Below are 17357 nucleotides of genomic sequence, written 5' to 3' on the forward strand. Positions count from 1 at the left end.
GCTTTGTCAAAGTCAATTGGACGGATTTACGTCCATATCTCGACACCATCTGCTCCAAACACACGTCGGCTCTGCACAGCGACCATCTCGAGGGGTTCAGTCAAAACATCAGCTTTATTGTGAGGATCCATGTCTTTGAGAGCTGTCTACTGCCGAACTTAAAGTCGGGCTTCGACCATCTTCTTCATGGCGTCTCTGTCCTCTGCACTCAGGGTGCCTGCCTTTGCAGATTCCTTCCATGCTTCTAGGAGCTCGTACTGGCCTGCGTCTAGAGTACTTTTGAGCTGTTTCAACAGCTTGGGTGCAAATTTGCCAGTTGCGTAGAGAATACCAGCGTTGTGTTTGGCGAAGAGAAAGACGACCAGCGTCAAGAAGAGAAGTGGGCCATCGGACTTTTTTTGCTTCTGCATCCTCCGTGCCATATCACTGAGCATGGTCTCTTTGGACATCTCCAGCGCTGAGGTTGTTGGTGCGTTGATTGACTGCTTCTTGTTGAACCTGTCAAGAGAAGTGGTAAGCGCAGATACGTCCATGCTGCCGGCACTCAGAGCAGACTCTAGCTTCAGGACGTTCTTGCGGGTTTTTCGACTCAACACAAATCCTTGTGAGCTGGACTTTGATACCGCGTCGGGCACGAGATCCTTCTGCACATATTGAGCGAGCAACTCTGATAACTGGTCTTGCAACTTCTGGTCCTCTACCGCGCTCAGACCTTCTGTATAGATGGCAGTGCGTGTGGCTACACGATCAGTCCAGAACTCTGCGAACTCGTCTTCATTCTGCTTTTCGAGCTCCAACAACTCAGCAGAGAAAGCGTCTTCAACCGCACGTTCTATCGTTCTCTCTTTAATCAGATTTTGCAAGGTCGGTCTGTTGGTTGGGATTTGGCTGGTGATGTTGGACAGCGAGTACTTGACGTCTATCCTGGGGCTCTCCTTGAGTTGCTGCCATTGGGAAGCGGCATCGGCTTTGGCAAGGTCGAGTAGAGCGCTACGGTCATAAGAGTAGCCAGACTCGTTCAGTATGCAGTCGCCAACACGGTGTATCTCTGGCGAAAGAGCGCGGATTGCCTGCTCGACTTTGTCTAGAACGATAGTGTGTAGAACATTGGGGAAACGGGCTCTAAGGAGATGCTAAAGTACGTGTGTCAGTACATGCTTGGCTTTCGACTAGGGTGTACTCACGCCAATCTCAACTCCATTATCACGGGCCAAGCCTTGCAAGCAATCCTCACTGAACTTCGAGATCCAGGCTTGTGACAGTGCAAAGGTACCCTGAACGTCGACGTCTTGTGTGCTTTCGAGCTGTCTTTGTGCTTCCTCAAGGGATGAATATAGTGCTTGACTTTCGCGTTGGAAGCTGTGCAAATCCAGGTAGGCGATCTGCCCTAATCGCAGGTTATCGATCACAGTATCATGCTTCCGCTTGACTAGCTGTACTGGGGTACACTGGACGCCGTCCAACTTCTTTTCGACATAAAACTTCCTGATGAACTCTGGGTCTTCCAGGAGATTTTTGACAATTCGGTGGATAAACCATGCCGGAGGTGAGCCGGGGACGTTTGTAGAACTAAGATCGATGGCTCTTGATTCAAGTATCAGAATCTCTTTTGATAAAGCAGTTATCTGCACTTACTGTAGACTTTGGAGATGATCTCTAAGCAGCTCGGCGACAGCATCTAGTGCAGTTGTGTAGTACGAGGTACTGAAAAGGTAGCCGTCGACTTCGACTGTACGCATTTCTGAGAGATTGATTAGGTTCTCCAGACTTTTGTGTGACAGATCGTGTTTGCTTGCAAACTCAGTCTTCGAAACAACGCTTGTAGCAATGCCATGTTGCAGCTCTTGATTGATTGCATCTCGCTGTGCTTTAGTGATGATTTCAAGACCCTTTCCGCTGCGCAGAACGAGTGTACCATCATATCCATCCACGAGTGTACGCACAGTGTCCACATCCACGTCCAAGTCGCGGGCCAGAGACGACAAGTACACTCTTTGTGTAGCGTATACTTTTCAATTAGCCACTGTCGTATTTTGAATCATGTGGGCCTACCTTTTGTGGCCAGGTTTTCAAACGCTTGATGGACGTGTTTGCGTGTCACGAATCCGTCGCCGGACGATGACAGTATCAAAGGGTTGCTGACATCACCCTCGGAGGAATGTAATTGGAAAACTTCCTTTGCATCTTCCGCCGAAAACATGGTTGCTAATATTAGTGGTGGTGTGGCTGAGAATTGTCGAGCACCGAGCGAACAGCAAGAACAAACGCTACGGGATGAAGAGTGATCCAGCAAGATCTGGATGAATCAACGGAGCATACAAACAGAGCGCCGACCAAATCACCTGAAGAAGTATCGTAGTGGTGAGAGCGGAGGAGCGAAGCAGCTGATTGGTTGACATCAGTCGCGAATCTTGGCAATCTGGTTTGAACTTCGACATCGACCATCGACCCCGGATAGCCAGGCGCCGCTCATCACCGTCTTGCTACCGCCATCATGTCTCAGTTCCGCGCCGCAAAGCTCGACATTGGCTGTTTTGCCAAGATCCGTAACATTCGCGACCACACAAAGCGAAAGGTGTTTGCTGAGAACGAGCCTGAACGGTACGCGCTCATGCGCTCATGCGCCCCTCGATGCGCACCATGACTGATGCATTCGCGAACAGACAAGCTCTTCGATATATTATCCGCAACACCACATTGCCACAGCGAGTGCGCGCACAGGCTCAGCTCCAGCTCTCGCAGATGCACTGCTACACACGGTTCACACAGATCAAGAACCGATGTATCATGGGTGGGAAGGGAAGGGGTGTCTTCAGCGACTTCAGGCTTGGACGTGTGCGTATTATGGTGGAAGAAGTAGAGAGCATCACTGACAGCTCGACAGTACCAGTTTCGTATCAACGCGCTGGCTGGAAACCTCCCAGGTGTAAAGAAGGCAAGCTGGTAGACGGGCACGAGCATGGACAGGCTGTTAAATATGTGTATACTACTGCAGGGAGACACAATTGCATTGGGCGGCGTTCTATTCGAGAAGTTGAAGACTACGACTATGTTTCAAGTTATCGTGCTCCACTTGACGTCAAGATGAGATGCTCGTCCCCGTTTGCTCTCTTACCGCTTGTAGAAGCAGCAAACGGCGACCCAGCAAACGCCAACAACCCAGGCACTCTCACTGCACTCCGGCTCTCCAACACCAACTGCAGCTCATCTTCGAGTGTCCTCTCGCCGGAACACTCAGCCCAACCTGAGAATACGGCAATCTCCACCACGATCCCCTACGATGTTTCGGCGCAAGGAAGATACTTTATCACCTGACCCGTCGTATCCCGCGGATCTGAAAGAGCTTGGGTAAGAGTGTGGTCTACGTGCTCTGCATAAGTGGTTGACCAGCTACAGCTTCTTCATTAACAAGCTCGGTCATATACGCATGATCGACGCGCCCGAGAAGCCTTTCGTGTTTCACTCTTTGAACGATGACCGTCATAACGAGGTACGCAACGAAGCGTTGCATGGTATGTGTACCGTTCACTGGCACGAGTACATACTGACAATCTACAAGCCTGCTCACGCGCAGAAGTTACTGAGCGGCTCTCTAAACTCGGCATCAAGCAACTCTACTTCCCTCACCTCGTCACTACAAAGCCTAACGGGCCTCACGTCCCCATTCTTGCCCCCCCGCCTGACGTTCTCAAGACACGGAAACGAGTCATTGTCGTCGTCAACGATGCGTCCCAAGATCTGGGTATTCTTGCATATCGTCAGTTGCAGCGAGAGCTTGGCTTGAACGGCGGCTCTGTGATTAACTTTGCGAAAGAGATAATCAGGCGCTCCGCTGTTGCTAAGAACGATGAGGGATCTTGCAACACGACGGACATCTTCCACGATGGTGCCGGAGTCCAAGATGACAGCGACATTCCTGGTCTGATCGTGATGAATACGGGTCAGCTCCTGTACTCGCACCGATACAACCGAAGCATGACGATGAGAAGCTGGTGTGCTATGCCTCGAAAGTCGATCGCGCACGATCCGATCAAGATACACGACCAGGAGAACTACATTGAAGGTCATCGTACCCCTACCGAGCACATCAGATCCGTCTTTGACCTGCTCCTGTGCAACCCGGACCGTATTGCGCCAGACGCTGAAGTGTACATCATCGCGATCGAGGGGGGCGCTGATAAGGTTTTGGATGTATTCAAGAAAGACTGTGAGTGGACCACCCCCGTAGTCATCTAAACGATGCTGATATGTCTAGTTGACAAGTACGGTTCCCGAGTCACTGCTATGGCAATCGTTCACTCTCTGGTAGACAACTCCGAGATCACCCATCCAAGTCTCAAAGCCTTCCTCCACCAGCGCACGCGACAATGGAAGTATACGGACCTGAGCTCTGATCCCGGACAATGCGTAGACTTGCCCGATGACTACTCCAGCGACGCTTCATCTCAGACTGCTTCAAAAGGCGCCAAGTCTATCCACTGGAACGAGGAGATTCTCAGGTCTGGGTCGCTGTCTGAGGTCACGAAGACAATGCACCGCCTGGCACTAAATATCGTCTCCCCTACAGACGATGACAACAACAAGACTGCCCCAACCGAGCCGGACACCAAAGCAAGCGCGGAATGGACGGGCGGATCCGTTCTATGCCCAACATTCGCAGGCGCAGACGAGCCAGCCGGAGAGTGCATCATGACCAACCCCACCGTGCAACACGCCATCCTCTCCTTTTTCGATCAAGTCGCCCATGACCCAGCGCACTACCGCAACCCCCCCTTCCTGACCTTTACCGACCCACCGCGCCCAACAGCCGACGCGCCCTTCGCACTGTCCGCCGTGCCCGAGGCGTCAGACATGCAATCCGCCATTCCGCTGGCGACACCCGAGCAGGAAGCGCTGGACGAGGCACGCACCACACTCTTAGACCTGCGCACCGCACTCGGCGCGTCTCCTGCGGACGACAAGCAGCTGGCCAACGGACGCGAGAGACTGGCGCGGAAGATAGCAAACCAGGAGACAGCGATCGAGGAACTGGAGGTGGCAGCGCTCAGCAGCGGAAGTCTGAGGCCTGGTGAGGTGGAGGATCTGCGCCGGGACTGGAGGCCCAAGATCGATGGGCCGCGGGTGCCGTTTGCGGGGACGATGGTCGATAGCGAGTTACTGAGAGCCGCTGGGTTGGGGGAGATGGCGGATAGGGAGGTGGAGAAGCTTGGGTAAGGAGGGAGGTGGTTGGCGACTTTGAGTCAGGCTGGAGGACAGACGCCATCCAACGGATTTGATTCATGTTGGGGGGTCACGACAGCTTGACGTTGGTGACTGCTAGCTGGACGCACTTGCACGGAAACGCATCCCGTGGAAAGAAGTTGATGGGTGGAAATTGTAGTTCGTAATGAGAATGAGTGGATTTATATCACACGTGGTATCAAAAGAAGAAGAAGAAAAAAAAGAAGAAGGGACCTAAAACAAGAATCCATCCATTACACGCTCTTCAGTGCGCAAACCCCAGGGCCCGCTTCCCCTTGCCTTCCAGCGCAAACTGCGACTCCTCCTGCTCCGCCACAGGACTAACCTGCTGGACCTGAACGAACCCGTGCTCTCCCGCTGCATTCCCTCCATACCAACTATGCCCAGCCCCCTGGCCCAGTCCCGGCGTGTACGTCGGCTGTCCATGCGCGTGCGCGACCCAGCTGGGATGCGGACTGAACTGGTGCTGCTGGCGCGCGTACGCGCTCGCATGGGTATCTGCGGCGGTGCGGGGCGCCGCAGCTTCGAGATGGCCAAAGGCGCGGGTGCGCGGGGTCATTGGGGTCTTCAGATCCATGGCCTCTGCGGGGCCCGGGGTGCGAGGCAGCTGCTGCAGCTCCCACATGTGCTGCCACTGCTCCTCTGCGGTCATTTCGTTTGAGCCGTCGGGCGTGGAAGCCCAGATTTCCTTTTCGGCTTTCTTCTCTGCGCGGCGCGCGCTGTGCGCGAGGCGCTGGTCTGCGGTGGGGTACAGGCTGTAGAGGGAGATGAGGAGGAAGAGGGTGTAGATTGTGCTCGGGAGCTGTTAGTGGGCCGGTCGGTGGAATGAGGGCATGTCGGAGACGTACAGCATGATGCAACTAACGGCGAACGAGCTCTTGGCTTGCATGCAATACTTCTGGATCTGCTTGTCGTCGACAATGTTGCAGTTTTTGGTGATGTACCATGGTGCGCCGTTGTTTCTGCGGGCAGGATCGATGGTGTCGGGCGAGGTCTGGATGTGAATTCCGTAGGCCCAGATGGCGAGGAGGGGGATGTGGAGGAGGATGGAGAAGATGGGGAGGAAGACGTGGAGGAGCCACATTGTGACTTTGATGAGGTAGAAGAACATGCACACTACGCCGATTACGAGGTGGTATTGCGTGTTGCTGGGGAGAAGTCAGTGTTGTGCTCTCTTCTTGATCACGTTGTTGAGCGTCGATGTCCTGGAATCACTCTTCCATTCTCGCCTATCTTCTCTTCCTGAACGGTGCATGGACAGACTTACAATCCACTCCATACTACTGGGATCGTCACAGGCCGGTAATTCGCATACGCATAAACGACTGTCGATGAATCCGAGTTGAACCCCAGTTTCCCACCCTCATTCCATAGAATGGTTCGATACAGGTTTGGCGAAGCGATGCCGAAGAGTGCAAGATTGGCGACGGTGAAGGGGAACTCGAAGATGATAAGAAACCAGACATAGCGCACAAGTCGCCATTGTCGCGGGATGAAGAAACAGGCCATGGTGTTTAGCAATGAACTGGAATCAATGGCGAGTCAAGGCGATGGATGGATGGATGCGGGAACGTCGACGTCGCTCAGATAGGCCTCATAGATGGAGATGGTCGTGAGGAATCGCAACGACAACCGTCCTGCATGGGCGCACGTCGAAGTCAAGGTCGCACCGTCAAGGCGGCCGGGGCGCCCCTCGCTCTTAACAGCCGTTCGCACGGTCAGCCGGCCACCCTGCAGCACCCAAAGGCGAAGGCTGCGTGATTCCAGCAACTGAGGGGCGAAAGTCCATCAGCAGCCGCTGTCCCTAACCAATCACAGCAATCAATCTAAGCGCCCAGGTAGTTCAGGTCTCGCGCAACCTTGTCACCCAAGCTGATTGGACAACCCCTTCAAACGTTGAGCATAGCTTCCCATTAGTGAAGATGACAAAGAAGAGTAGAATTTCCATAGCACACTGCAGCTTGACACTAAAAACGAGAGCAGCAGAACAGCGCTTAGGAGTGCTCTTGTTTTGCGAGCAGTGGCCGGCCGCTACATGCGTCCTTGGTGTTCGTGGCAGTGTACCGTATACAAAAACGAAAACCGAGCTTCCTCGTGCAGTAGCTTGGCAGTCACCGTCCGATCACATTCGTGCATGCAGATCCCCTTCCCGTTCGATGCCGTCGTTGCACAGCTGCGACGTCCCCAAGTACGATAAGGAACAGCGCGACTGGTATTTGCACGACGAAAAGACCGAGCTGTACGATTTCAACCTGCCGGACGGGTCGAAACGACGTTGCTGGAATGTCGAAGCCAAGAACAGGCGTGACGGGACGACCACGAAGCGGTTTGTAGTACCCGACCACGAGCCTGCGAATCACGAACCCCGTCCACCCTGTAGATGCGCTGCCTTCAACTGCGGTGGCGGACGGCCGCACTGCAACGCGTGCCTTTACACAGACGATGCTGAACTCTGTGGAGAAATGCGCAACAGTGACTGGGATAACATACTTGACGAGATGCTATGTGCTGACACCACCGACATCATGAACAGAGTGTCGGTAGAGCTCGAAGTTAAGAGATAGGACAGAATACATACTACGAGCCCTCTTATACAAACAGTTAATACATACTATAAAGAGGTTTATTAAATTAGTAAGTCTTATTTACTAGAAGAAAGAGTAGAGATTAAGTGTAAACCTAGAGGCCTTACAGATATATATAACAAGCAGCGTGTTTAACCTTTGTAGTTATATTAGATTAAGGGTAGCAAGCAAACTTCTTAAAAATAGCAGAATGGCTGTAATTAAGCCTAAGGAGTGTTTAAAGACAGGATGGACTATATTGTCTCCTAAAAGTGTCTGTGATTACGTCAAACATAGGGTCACAGTAGTCGTCGAATCTTGGCGTGCAGAATTGTAGGAGCTTCAGACAGAGGTTTGCACGTACCTCTCTGGTGTGCTTGATGGTCACTCGCTAGATCCAAGTCAGACTGCAGAAGCCGAAGAAAGAAAGCGTTGGCTGTTGAAGGTCGCAATTTGGGCACTAGAGAAAGGGATTGGATTGTACCAGGCGGAAGCCAAGGCGGGCGTATCCTTGCTGGCGTGTGGGCGAAGCATGTGGGCTAACGGCTCGATGGGGCAAGCCCAGGTTGGCTCCCGCAACTGTTACGACCTGGTCGAATTTGCGGCCTTTACGGCGCGTAATATCGAGTTGATGGTGAGCACCGGACCGCGATAGCAGAGGCGATGGAAGAGTTGCGTATTGCGAGAGTGAAGTGACACTCGACTGACTATCTACTGTGATGCTTAGGTGCCAGAGGTTGCCAAATATGCTATGGAGTAAGGCAATGTGTACCGAAAAGACAAAGCGCTGGGTGCGAGGAACGAGAGAGACTGGATATACGAGCGCGCTGGTTTCTACCACCACTTCTCACACAGGACACGCTCTGGCACGACGTTGTCCTGCTCCTTGAGATACTGAACGATTTCGTCGGTCATGGTAGGAGGCCCGCACACGTAGAAGACGGTGCTTTTGGCCTCTTCCTTATTCCCAACCGCACTCGACAGCGCAATGTCGTTGATGCGGTGCGTCCATGCGATCACGGGGACTTCTGTCGCGGAATCGAGGTTTGGCAGAGTCAAGGACATGAGCGGCTGTATGGGCTGGTCGTTGCTCTGGTTTACCTCGGAGCCGTCCCAGGTGCCTGTGAAGAACAGCTCGATGCGGTCCTTTGTGGATTCTGAGCGCGGTATCCGGAACAGGTCGATGATCTGTGGGAGGAACAGGACCTCCTCCTGGCTGGTTTCCTTGGAGGGCACCTTTGTGGAGTAGAGGAGGCGCACCTCGAGATTGGGGTAGTTTTGGTTGATGTAGTACATCATGGACATCATGGGGCTGTGGGCGTGTCAGTGATTGGGGTCGAGGGCCAGCGTCGGGTGGCCTACTTGATGCCCACGCCGCCGGCAATGAAGATGGCGCGCTTGATCTTGGGCTTGTTCATGTCCAGGCCCGGGGGCGGAAAGACAAAGTTGCCGCCGACGCGCACGTCAATCTGTTTTCCCACCAGCTGCTCGACGGGCTGCCACAGCCATGCTGCAGGCGGGTTGTCCGGGCTGTTTTGTACGGCGAGCTCGAAGAAGGGCGCGTGATCGGGGTCGCCCTGGGGCAGGGCGTCTTTGGGCGAGGATGTGATGGTGAAGCCGCCGGCCTTGTCGGTGTCCGGCACGAAGACGTCGAGCCATTGGCCTGGGAGGAACTTGCCTCAGCCATCAGCGCAGGTCGAAAGCGGAGATGGGAAAGGAGCCGACAGTACGTTGAAGCCGTTCTTGTCGACAATGTCGAACCTGAACGTCTTGATGCGGTCGTTGACCTCGGTCACCTGACGGACCGTGGCGCGGTGGAGTTCATGGCTGCGCGGCTCGCTGGCAGTGCGTTCTTGGTGACTGATGCTCTTGGCCTTGGCAGAGCGCGTCGTGGGCATGCTGCCGCTGTGGCGCCGTGTGCTGTGCAGAGGGACAGGGCGGGGTGTGCGGTGCGGGTGGTATTGCTGGTGCAGGTGCTGGTGCTGGTGCTGGTGCTGGTGCTGGTGCAGGTGATATTGCTGGTGCTGGTGCTGGTGCTGGTGCAGGTGCAGGTGAAGGTGCAGGTGCGGGCGGTGCTGGAGCGGGCGGTGGTGACGGAGCTGGCGGAGGGTGAGGGTGAGACAAGCGCGCATGCACCGCTGCATCCGAGCTGGAGCTGGGCTGAAGAAAATGCTGCGTGAGTGGGTGCGGGTGGGGTTCGTCCACCAGGGGAGGGGCTTGCTGGCCCTGTTGATCATGAGCGAGGCTGAACAGACATGCAGTATACTATGACGCAAGAGGACAAGCCGTAGCGCAGCCGTGTGTGCTAGGGACGCCATGACAAAGTATACGCCGAGGGCTGACGGCTACCGGCTACCGCTGATTTCACTCCACCACGCACCCAGTCTCTCCTGCTTGTCCTCACCATGGCTATCGTAGAAGGCTGGCACACAGTCGACGACGGGCGAAAGCTCTACACCAAGACCTGGACACGGGAAAACCAAGCGGCCACCGCTCGGCTGGTCTTCATCCATGGCTTCTCCGACCACATCAACACCTACGGCAACTTCTTTCCGAGGCTCGCAGCCCAGGGCATTGAAGTCTACGGCTTCGACCAGAGGTAGACACGTTGAGCACGTGGCTACGCAGATGCTAGCTAACTCCACGTAGAGGATGGGGCAAGTCGGTGACCCAAGCCTCCGAACGAGGCCACACAGGCCCAACGGCCAGAGTGCTTGCGGACATGACCTCGTTCATCAAGTCAGTCCTACCCAGTCCCGTGCCCGTTTTCTTGATGGGCCACAGCATGGGCGGGGGGGAGGTCCTGTGCTACGCTGCTCAAGGCCCGCGTGAGATCCGCCAGCACATCCGTGGGTACTTGCTCGAGTCGCCTTTCGTCGACTTTGACGCAAAGTCGAAGCCGTCGTCCTTGACCGTCTTCCTCGGGAGGCTTGCGGGGAAACTACTCCCGCACAGACAGCTCGTGAACAAGCTCGACGTCCAGCTCATCTCTCGCGACGCTGAGGCCTGCAAGCGCTTGGAAGCAGACGAGCTGTGTCACGACACGGGAACGCTCGAAGGGCTTGCGGGTATGCTTGACCGCACCGCCGATTTAGCTGCCGGCAAAGTCATGATTCCGGACGATGCTGGGGAAGGCGGAGTGACGAGGATCTGGATAGGGCACGGCGACCAGGATGGAATCACGGCTTTCTCGGCTTCCCAGCGTCTGGCCGATGCGCTGCAGGTCAAGGACAAGGAGTTCAGGGCGTACAAGGGCTACTACCATCGATGTAAGTGGAAGCGTGTGGCGAGCTGCCGTGTCGGCGCTAACGCTCTGGCAGTACACGACGAGCCCAGGGCTGAGGCGGAGGTGTTTATGGACGATGTCGCCAGCTGGATACTCGCTCGCTCTGTAGAAGCGGTGCAAGTGGAGGGCGCGAAGCCCAGGTTGTAGATGGAGCATGAGCGAAAGTGTTTAGTTGGCTGCACAAGCGCTACCAGGCGTCGTAGTCGACGCAATGCAAGGCCCAGGGTATGCATGCAGGCAGAGATGGGATGGATGACGACGTGTGCTGTGCCTGTGCGTGTGCTGTACCTGTACCTGTGCTGTACCTGTGCCCGCGCTGTACCTGTGCTGTGCCTGTGCCTGTGCTGTGCCTGTACTCCGTACCTGGCAGAGGATGGGGACGGGGCCCCACTTGATGACGGCGACGAGGCTTGACTGCATAGCGGCCGCACCCGCAGCGAATCTACCTCGCACTGACGGTACCGCGGGAGGGACGCACATGCATAGAGCTGCCACCCAGGACCGCGCGGAGGCTGTCATTGTGTGCCACCGATGCTGCTGCGCGTGCGACCAGAGGGCGTTGCTGTCTGCAGACGCGCATGCCCACACCCACCACCGCGCGCCGCCCTGCTCCTGTCGCAGGCGGCCGCCTCAGCGCAACCGCACGGCCTGCATGGTCCGAATAGCTCGTCGCCCTACCCGGCTCTCGTCCGCCCACAGCTGCGTGTCCTTCGCACCTCGACCCATACCAAGGACGCCCCCTCGCAGCCTCGAAGCGCCACAGCCTACCCACAGCTAACACGTCTGTCCCTCGACTGGAGCTCCCTCGCCCACCGCACACGACACATTGCCGCTGCCATGCCGGCCCAGACACAGAGCCGTGGACACGCTGGCCACTCGCACCACCACCACCACCACCACCACCACCACCACCACGACAACACCTTCCTGCTGTCCAAGAACAAGAACGATGCCGGCGTCCGCATCACCCGCATCGGCCTGTACGTCAATCTGGGCATGGCCGTGAGCAAGGGCGTAGGTGGCTACGTCTTCAACAGCCAGGGTACGCACGCACCGCAGCTGTAGACGGGCCTGCACCGCACTCTGACACCGTACAGCGCTCACCGCCGATGCCATCCACAGCCTGACCGATCTCGTCAGCGACGTCATGACGCTGGCCACCGTCGGCTGGTCCCTGAAGCCCCCCTCGCAGCGATTCCCCACCGGCTACGGCAAGGTGGAGAGCCTGGGTTCGCTGGGCGTCAGCGGGATCCTGCTGGCCGGGGGCTTCATGATGGGCTGGTCCGCCCTGATCACCATCATGCACCAGTTCTTCCCCGACTTTGCCGACACGGTGGCCCATCTGGGCCTGCTGGCACACAGCCACCACCACCACGGCGTCGACGATCTGGGCCCCAACATCAACGCCGCATGGCTGGCTGCAGGCTCCATCCTGATCAAAGAGTGGCTGTACCGCGCGAGTAAGTGCTTCCGCGAAGAGACCCGTCCCTTGTGCTAAACCACACGTCCAGCCCTCAAGGTCGCCAACGAGCGGAAATCCACTGTCCTCGCCTCAAACGCCTACCACCACCGCGTCGACTCGCTCACGGCCTTTGTTGCGCTCCTCCTGATCGCCGGCTCCAACGTTCTCAGCAACGCCTCATGGCTCGACCCCGTCGGCGGCTTGGTCATCTCCCTCATGGTGGTCCAGGCCGGGTGGGGCAACACAAGGTCTGCGCTTCTCGAGCTGGCCGACGTCGGCGTCGAGGACGAGATGAGAGAGGACGTCACCAAAGCAGCCACCCAAGCACTGCAAGCCGTCAACACGGCGACGGACAAGGTCGAGCTTCGCGCTGTCCAGGGCGTGAAAGCTGGCCAGAACTACTTGATGGACGTCGAGGTGGGCGTGCCCGGCTCGTGGACCGTCGACCAGACACGCGCTGTCGAGGACATGCTTCGCGAGCAGGTGGGCGCCAAGGTGCGGGGGGTCAAGAAGGTCCGCGTGCGCTTCGTCACGAACAGCACAGGCGAGCCCGACTTTCTCGACGAGTTCATCACCGGCGACGTCACAGGCACGCCGACCCCCGAGTCGGAGCATGAGCACGACCACGACCACGACCACGACCACGACCACGACCACGACCACGACCACGACCACGACCACGGCCAGAGCACCGACGCAGCGCGGAGGAGGAAAAAGTGATGTTGCATCCTTGCTTTTATATAGACGAGGCACGAACAACAGGCGGCGCTGGGGAGTGGGCGTACTGGGGACACGCATATACACCGATGGCTGCATGCGCGCCTATGATAGCTGTATTTTCCGCCCGTCGTGTCTTGGACGCTAGTGCTTGTTTGAGCTATTCCCCGCGGCGAACGACAGGTGATGCCACGCGAGGTCGGCGACGGCACCGAGACGCTGGAGTCAAACACCGACGTCGACGTGCAAGGTCACCATGTAGCTCCAGAATTTATCCGCGGTCCAATAGCAGTGCATGTTCGCCGCAGACACGGGCGGCAAAACGCGTGATGTAGGCCTCTTGTCGACCGGTGGGACCGAATGGCCTGCATCTGATAGCACCCCCCCCATGTCCGGCGCATTCGCTGCCTCTTTCCCCTCCATTCCCTCTACGCACTCACAACACCAGCGCCATGGCGGATCAGTTCCTCGGTTTCGACCTCAGCACTCAGCAGCTCAAGGGTGAGCCCCACGCCAGCCATCTATCTACCCCACCACCCTGAGCTGACCGCGGGCTGTAGGCATTGTCGTCGGCTCTGATCTCAAACTCGTCCAAGAAGCAAAGGTAGATTTCGACGCCGACTTTGGCGCAAAGTATGGCATCGAGAAGGGCGTGCTCACCAACCCGGCCGAGGGCGAGGTGTTTGCCCCTGTGGCGCTGTTCCTCGAGGCCATCGACCTCGTGCTGCAGCGGCTGAAGGAGCAGGGCGCAGACTTCTCCAACGTGCAGGGCGTCTCGGGCGCGGGCATGCAGCATGGAACCGTCTTCTGGAGCGAGGACGCCGAGCGCTTGCTTGCCAATCTGGACCCGGGGAAGACGCTGCTGGAGCAGCTCGAGGGCGGTGCCAAGGGCGAGAGGAAGGGAGCCTTCAGTCACCCCTTCAGCCCCAACTGGCAGGACGCGAGCACGCAGAAGCAGGTCGAGGCGTTCGACGCGGCGCTGCAGGATCCCGAGAGCCTCGCTGCGGCCACCGGAAGCAAGGCTCACCACGTACGTGCTAACCTCCCCGCGACGGATGCACACTGACTCCACACAGCGCTTCAGCGGCCCTCAGATTCTCCGCTTCCACGACAAGTACCCGGACGCCTACAAGGCCACCTCGCGCATCACCCTGGTGTCGTCCTTCCTCGCCTCGGTCCTGCTGGGCAAGATCGCACCCATGGACATCTCCGACGTGACGGGAGCCAACCTCTGGGACATCAAGAACGGCCGCTGGCACGAAGACCTCCTCGCGCTCGCAGGCGGCACTTCAGGCGTCGAAGAGCTGCGCAGGAAGCTCGGCAGCGTGCCCGAAGACGGCGGAGCCTCGTTCGGCACAATCTCCCCCTACTTCCGCACCCGCTACGGCTTCCCCTCGTCGACCCAAATCATCGCCTTCACGGGCGACAACCCATCGACGATCCTCGCACTGCCGCTGCGCTCCTCGGACGCCATCGTCTCGCTCGGCACAAGCACCACCTTCCTCATGTCCACGGCCCGCTACAACCCGCACCCGGCGTACCACTTCCTCAACCACCCGACCACGCCAGGTCTGTACATGTTCATGCTGTGCTACAAGAACGGCGGGCTAGCGCGCGAGCGCATCCGCGACGCCATCAACGGCGACGCCTCGCGCAGCTGGGACAAGTTCAACGACGCCGCCACCTCGACGCCGGTCCTCGGGCAGTCAGACCCAGCGCGCGACCCAATCCGGTTGGGACTCTTCTTCCCGCGCCCGGAGATCGTGCCCGCCGTCAAGGAGGGAACATGGCGATACACATACACCCCCAGCACCGGCGATCTCTCGTCCGCCGACACCACCTCCACCACAGCCTGGCCCCTTCCAGGCGCCGACGCCCGCGCCATCCTGGAAAGCCAATTCCTCTCTCTCCGCCTGCGCTCTCAATCCCTCGTGGAAGCCCAAGGCACCCTCCCCCCGCAACCGCGCAGAATCTACCTCGTAGGCGGCGGCGCCGCGAACCCGGCCATCGCCGAGCTAGCCGGCCAGGTCCTCGGCGGCAGCGAGGGTGTCTACAAGCTAGAGATCGGAGGCAACGCGTGTGCGCTCGGCAGCGCGTACAAGGCCGCGTGGGGCGTGCAGCGGCGGCAGGACCAGCAAGAGAAGTTCGAGGACTGGCTGGAGGCGCGGTGGGACGAGGTTGGTTTCGTGCGCAAGGTCGCACACGGCTATCGCGCCGGCGTGTTTGAGCGGTACGGGCTGGCGATGCCCGGTTTCCGCGCGCTCGAGGAGCTCGCCGTTCGGGACAAGGGCCAAGGGTGCGTCCAGAGCGAGACAGAGCCCACCGCCGTCGTTCGCGGCCTTGTCAGCGAGAATAACTAACCAGACCGGCTGTGATGTGATTTCATGCCTCGGAAAATAATACACCCCAATCCTACAATTCAATACATCCACGGCATTACTGAAGAGCACTGAGTACCCAAGTACCTACCCACACAGTTCGAACTTAGCAGCCTACTTATACGTTTTTTTTTTAAAACAGAATAAACAAAATAAAATACAAAAGTCTTTACTGTAGGAACATATAGCGCTTTTTAGTCTTATACTGTTATTAGGTTTTTACTTCCTAGTTTTAGTGGTAGTTCTAGAAGTAGTTCTGGTGGTAGTTCTAGTAGTAGTTCTAGTAGTAGTTCTAGTAGTAGTTCTAGTAGTAGTTTTAGTGGTAGTTTTAGTAGAGGGAGTGGGAGGGGTACTAGGCAGGATGAGTCGTAGGATAGGTTTTCTGGTTCATGGCTTGGAGAATAAGTACTTCCGAGACGACTCTCGGTCGTTGTACGTTGACCCAACCCTACCCGTTCTGCGGGGGACTCGCCAAATCCCCTCCCCACCTATCCGTCGCTTTCAACTCCTCGCCCAACCCCTCAAATCCGTGCCGGTGCACCTTCCTCCCCGCAAGCTCGTTCGCAAACGCCAACCTCTCTGCAATGCCCCAGCGCTTCTGCTCGACCATCGCGTACAGCATCCCGGCGATAAACGTATCCCCCGCGCCGACGCTATCGACGGGCTGTGCCGTGTGGTGACTCGGTGAGGGCTTCCAGCCGTCGACAGACTCGAGCTTCTGGAGTTTGTTGTTGGTCTTTCGGAGGGCTGTGGCGCCTGAGGAGCCCCAGGTGCAGAGCATCAGGGAATCTGCGTGAGTGAAGGGGATCTGAGAGCGGAGGAAGGATTCTCCATCCGCGGGCGGTGCGCAGATGCTGCTGTCTGTGTCGGTATGTGCCTGGTCAAGTGGTTAGATCTTAAAATCTTAAAGTACTTGGCGTCACCCACTTCTGCCCACAGTCTCGAGTAGAAGACGATGTCGGCCAGCGCAGCAACGTCCTTGATGCCTGTCCTATCAGGCTTCTCGCACTCGACGCTAACGCGCACCTTACCGTGATACCCATACCTGTCCCTCAGCCACTGCACGCACGGTAGCAAGACGTCCGGCATCCGGCCTTCGAAGTGTATCCACACCTCTACCTCATACTGCCCGGCCGGAATCAGTGGCTCGATCGCAGCCTTGAACTCGGCCACGGTCATCTCTTCAAGTGGATTCGCGCTGACAACCGTTCGGGTCAAGTTGGAAGCGGACTGGATGATGTAGCTGCTTGCTGCGACGTGCTCACCGGCTCGGTACTGGAAGAGTCTTGTTGACACATCTGGGAGGGAAGTGATGACTGTCTGCGTATCCGGGGAGTTCGGGTCAGGCAAAACCGTAAGGAGGAGCAGTTCCGTGGCATATGTCAAGCTCTCCTTGTCGAAATTGTGGTCGGGGAGGAGTTGGGAGATGACTTCGAGCGTGTTGGCTGTGTTGCCGCCGCGGCGTCGAACCATGCTCGTGGCCCGGAGCTTGCTGTCTTCCTCCGGGAAATGGGGGACGCTGGAGGCAGTCAGCATCACCCGGCCTCGAAAGGCCTCGAGTGTGGTGAGATGCATACGACAGGATGGTGTCCATGTAGACCGCACCGACGCAGATTATGTGCGGCATGACCGAGTTTGCACGGTTTCGGACAAGCTTGGAGGTGATCAGGGTAAGAAAGTTCTTCACCTTGGAATCGCTTTGGTGGAAC

At 57.2% G+C, this 17357-nt stretch overlaps 9 protein-coding genes across 9 annotated transcripts, besides 4 other annotated features; 5 read left to right on the top strand and 4 right to left on the bottom strand.

The window, feature by feature from the left end:
• Window positions 1-158: 158 nt before the first annotated feature.
• EKO05_0004535 (uncharacterized protein) lies at window positions 159-2200 on the bottom strand (the record flags this gene model as incomplete). Its single annotated transcript, XM_038938967.1, has 4 exons — window positions 159-1133; window positions 1185-1584; window positions 1636-2008; window positions 2053-2200. The coding sequence occupies 4 exons, from the start codon at window positions 2198-2200 to the stop codon at window positions 159-161; spliced, it is 1896 nt and encodes a 631-aa protein (XP_038800322.1).
• A 294-nt stretch (window positions 2201-2494) lies between these two features.
• EKO05_0004536 (40S ribosomal protein mrp2, mitochondrial) lies at window positions 2495-2947 on the top strand (the record flags this gene model as incomplete). The annotated part of the gene is made up of 3 exons (XM_059636411.1): window positions 2495-2601; window positions 2664-2835; window positions 2885-2947. The coding sequence occupies 3 exons, from the start codon at window positions 2495-2497 to the stop codon at window positions 2945-2947; spliced, it is 342 nt and encodes a 113-aa protein (XP_059492394.1).
• Window positions 2948-3280: 333 nt separating this feature from the next.
• On the top strand, window positions 3281-5214 carry EKO05_0004537 (uncharacterized protein; the record flags this gene model as incomplete). Its single annotated transcript, XM_038938745.2, has 4 exons — window positions 3281-3348; window positions 3397-3512; window positions 3560-4207; window positions 4256-5214. 4 exons carry the CDS (start codon window positions 3281-3283, stop codon window positions 5212-5214), a joined length of 1791 nt encoding a protein of 596 aa, XP_038800324.2.
• A 209-nt stretch (window positions 5215-5423) lies between these two features.
• Window positions 5424-5450: a tandem repeat.
• Window positions 5451-5485: 35 nt separating this feature from the next.
• EKO05_0004538 (uncharacterized protein) lies at window positions 5486-6750 on the bottom strand (the record flags this gene model as incomplete). Its single annotated transcript, XM_038938959.1, has 3 exons — window positions 5486-6035; window positions 6090-6389; window positions 6509-6750. The coding sequence occupies 3 exons, from the start codon at window positions 6748-6750 to the stop codon at window positions 5486-5488; spliced, it is 1092 nt and encodes a 363-aa protein (XP_038800325.1).
• Window positions 6751-8639: 1889 nt separating this feature from the next.
• EKO05_0004539 (uncharacterized protein) lies at window positions 8640-10042 on the bottom strand (the record flags this gene model as incomplete). The annotated part of the gene is made up of 3 exons (XM_038938832.2): window positions 8640-9117; window positions 9168-9478; window positions 9536-10042. The coding sequence occupies 3 exons, from the start codon at window positions 10040-10042 to the stop codon at window positions 8640-8642; spliced, it is 1296 nt and encodes a 431-aa protein (XP_038800327.2).
• Window positions 9768-9884: a tandem repeat.
• Window positions 10043-10210: 168 nt separating the features above from the next.
• Window positions 10211-11238, top strand: EKO05_0004540 (Acylglycerol lipase; the record flags this gene model as incomplete). The annotated part of the gene is made up of 3 exons (XM_038939066.1): window positions 10211-10404; window positions 10455-11074; window positions 11126-11238. The coding sequence occupies 3 exons, from the start codon at window positions 10211-10213 to the stop codon at window positions 11236-11238; spliced, it is 927 nt and encodes a 308-aa protein (XP_038800328.1).
• A 384-nt stretch (window positions 11239-11622) lies between these two features.
• Window positions 11623-13273, top strand: EKO05_0004541 (mitochondrial metal transporter; the record flags this gene model as incomplete). The annotated part of the gene is made up of 3 exons (XM_038939108.1): window positions 11623-12133; window positions 12189-12551; window positions 12603-13273. The coding sequence occupies 3 exons, from the start codon at window positions 11623-11625 to the stop codon at window positions 13271-13273; spliced, it is 1545 nt and encodes a 514-aa protein (XP_038800329.1).
• Window positions 11971-12006: a tandem repeat.
• Window positions 13172-13235: a tandem repeat.
• Window positions 13274-13722: 449 nt separating the features above from the next.
• Window positions 13723-15630, top strand: EKO05_0004542 (Xylulokinase; the record flags this gene model as incomplete). The annotated part of the gene is made up of 3 exons (XM_038939025.1): window positions 13723-13771; window positions 13831-14300; window positions 14347-15630. 3 exons carry the CDS (start codon window positions 13723-13725, stop codon window positions 15628-15630), a joined length of 1803 nt encoding a protein of 600 aa, XP_038800330.1.
• Window positions 15631-16096: 466 nt separating this feature from the next.
• On the bottom strand, window positions 16097-17275 carry EKO05_0004543 (Ketohexokinase; the record flags this gene model as incomplete). The annotated part of the gene is made up of 3 exons (XM_059636412.1): window positions 16097-16525; window positions 16576-17167; window positions 17226-17275. 3 exons carry the CDS (start codon window positions 17273-17275, stop codon window positions 16097-16099), a joined length of 1071 nt encoding a protein of 356 aa, XP_059492395.1.
• Between the last annotated feature and the right edge of the window lie 82 nt (window positions 17276-17357).

Source organism: Ascochyta rabiei, chromosome 6 (assembly GCF_004011695.2).
Source record: "Ascochyta rabiei chromosome 6, complete sequence".
NCBI classification, from domain to species: domain Eukaryota; kingdom Fungi; phylum Ascomycota; class Dothideomycetes; order Pleosporales; family Didymellaceae; genus Ascochyta; species Ascochyta rabiei.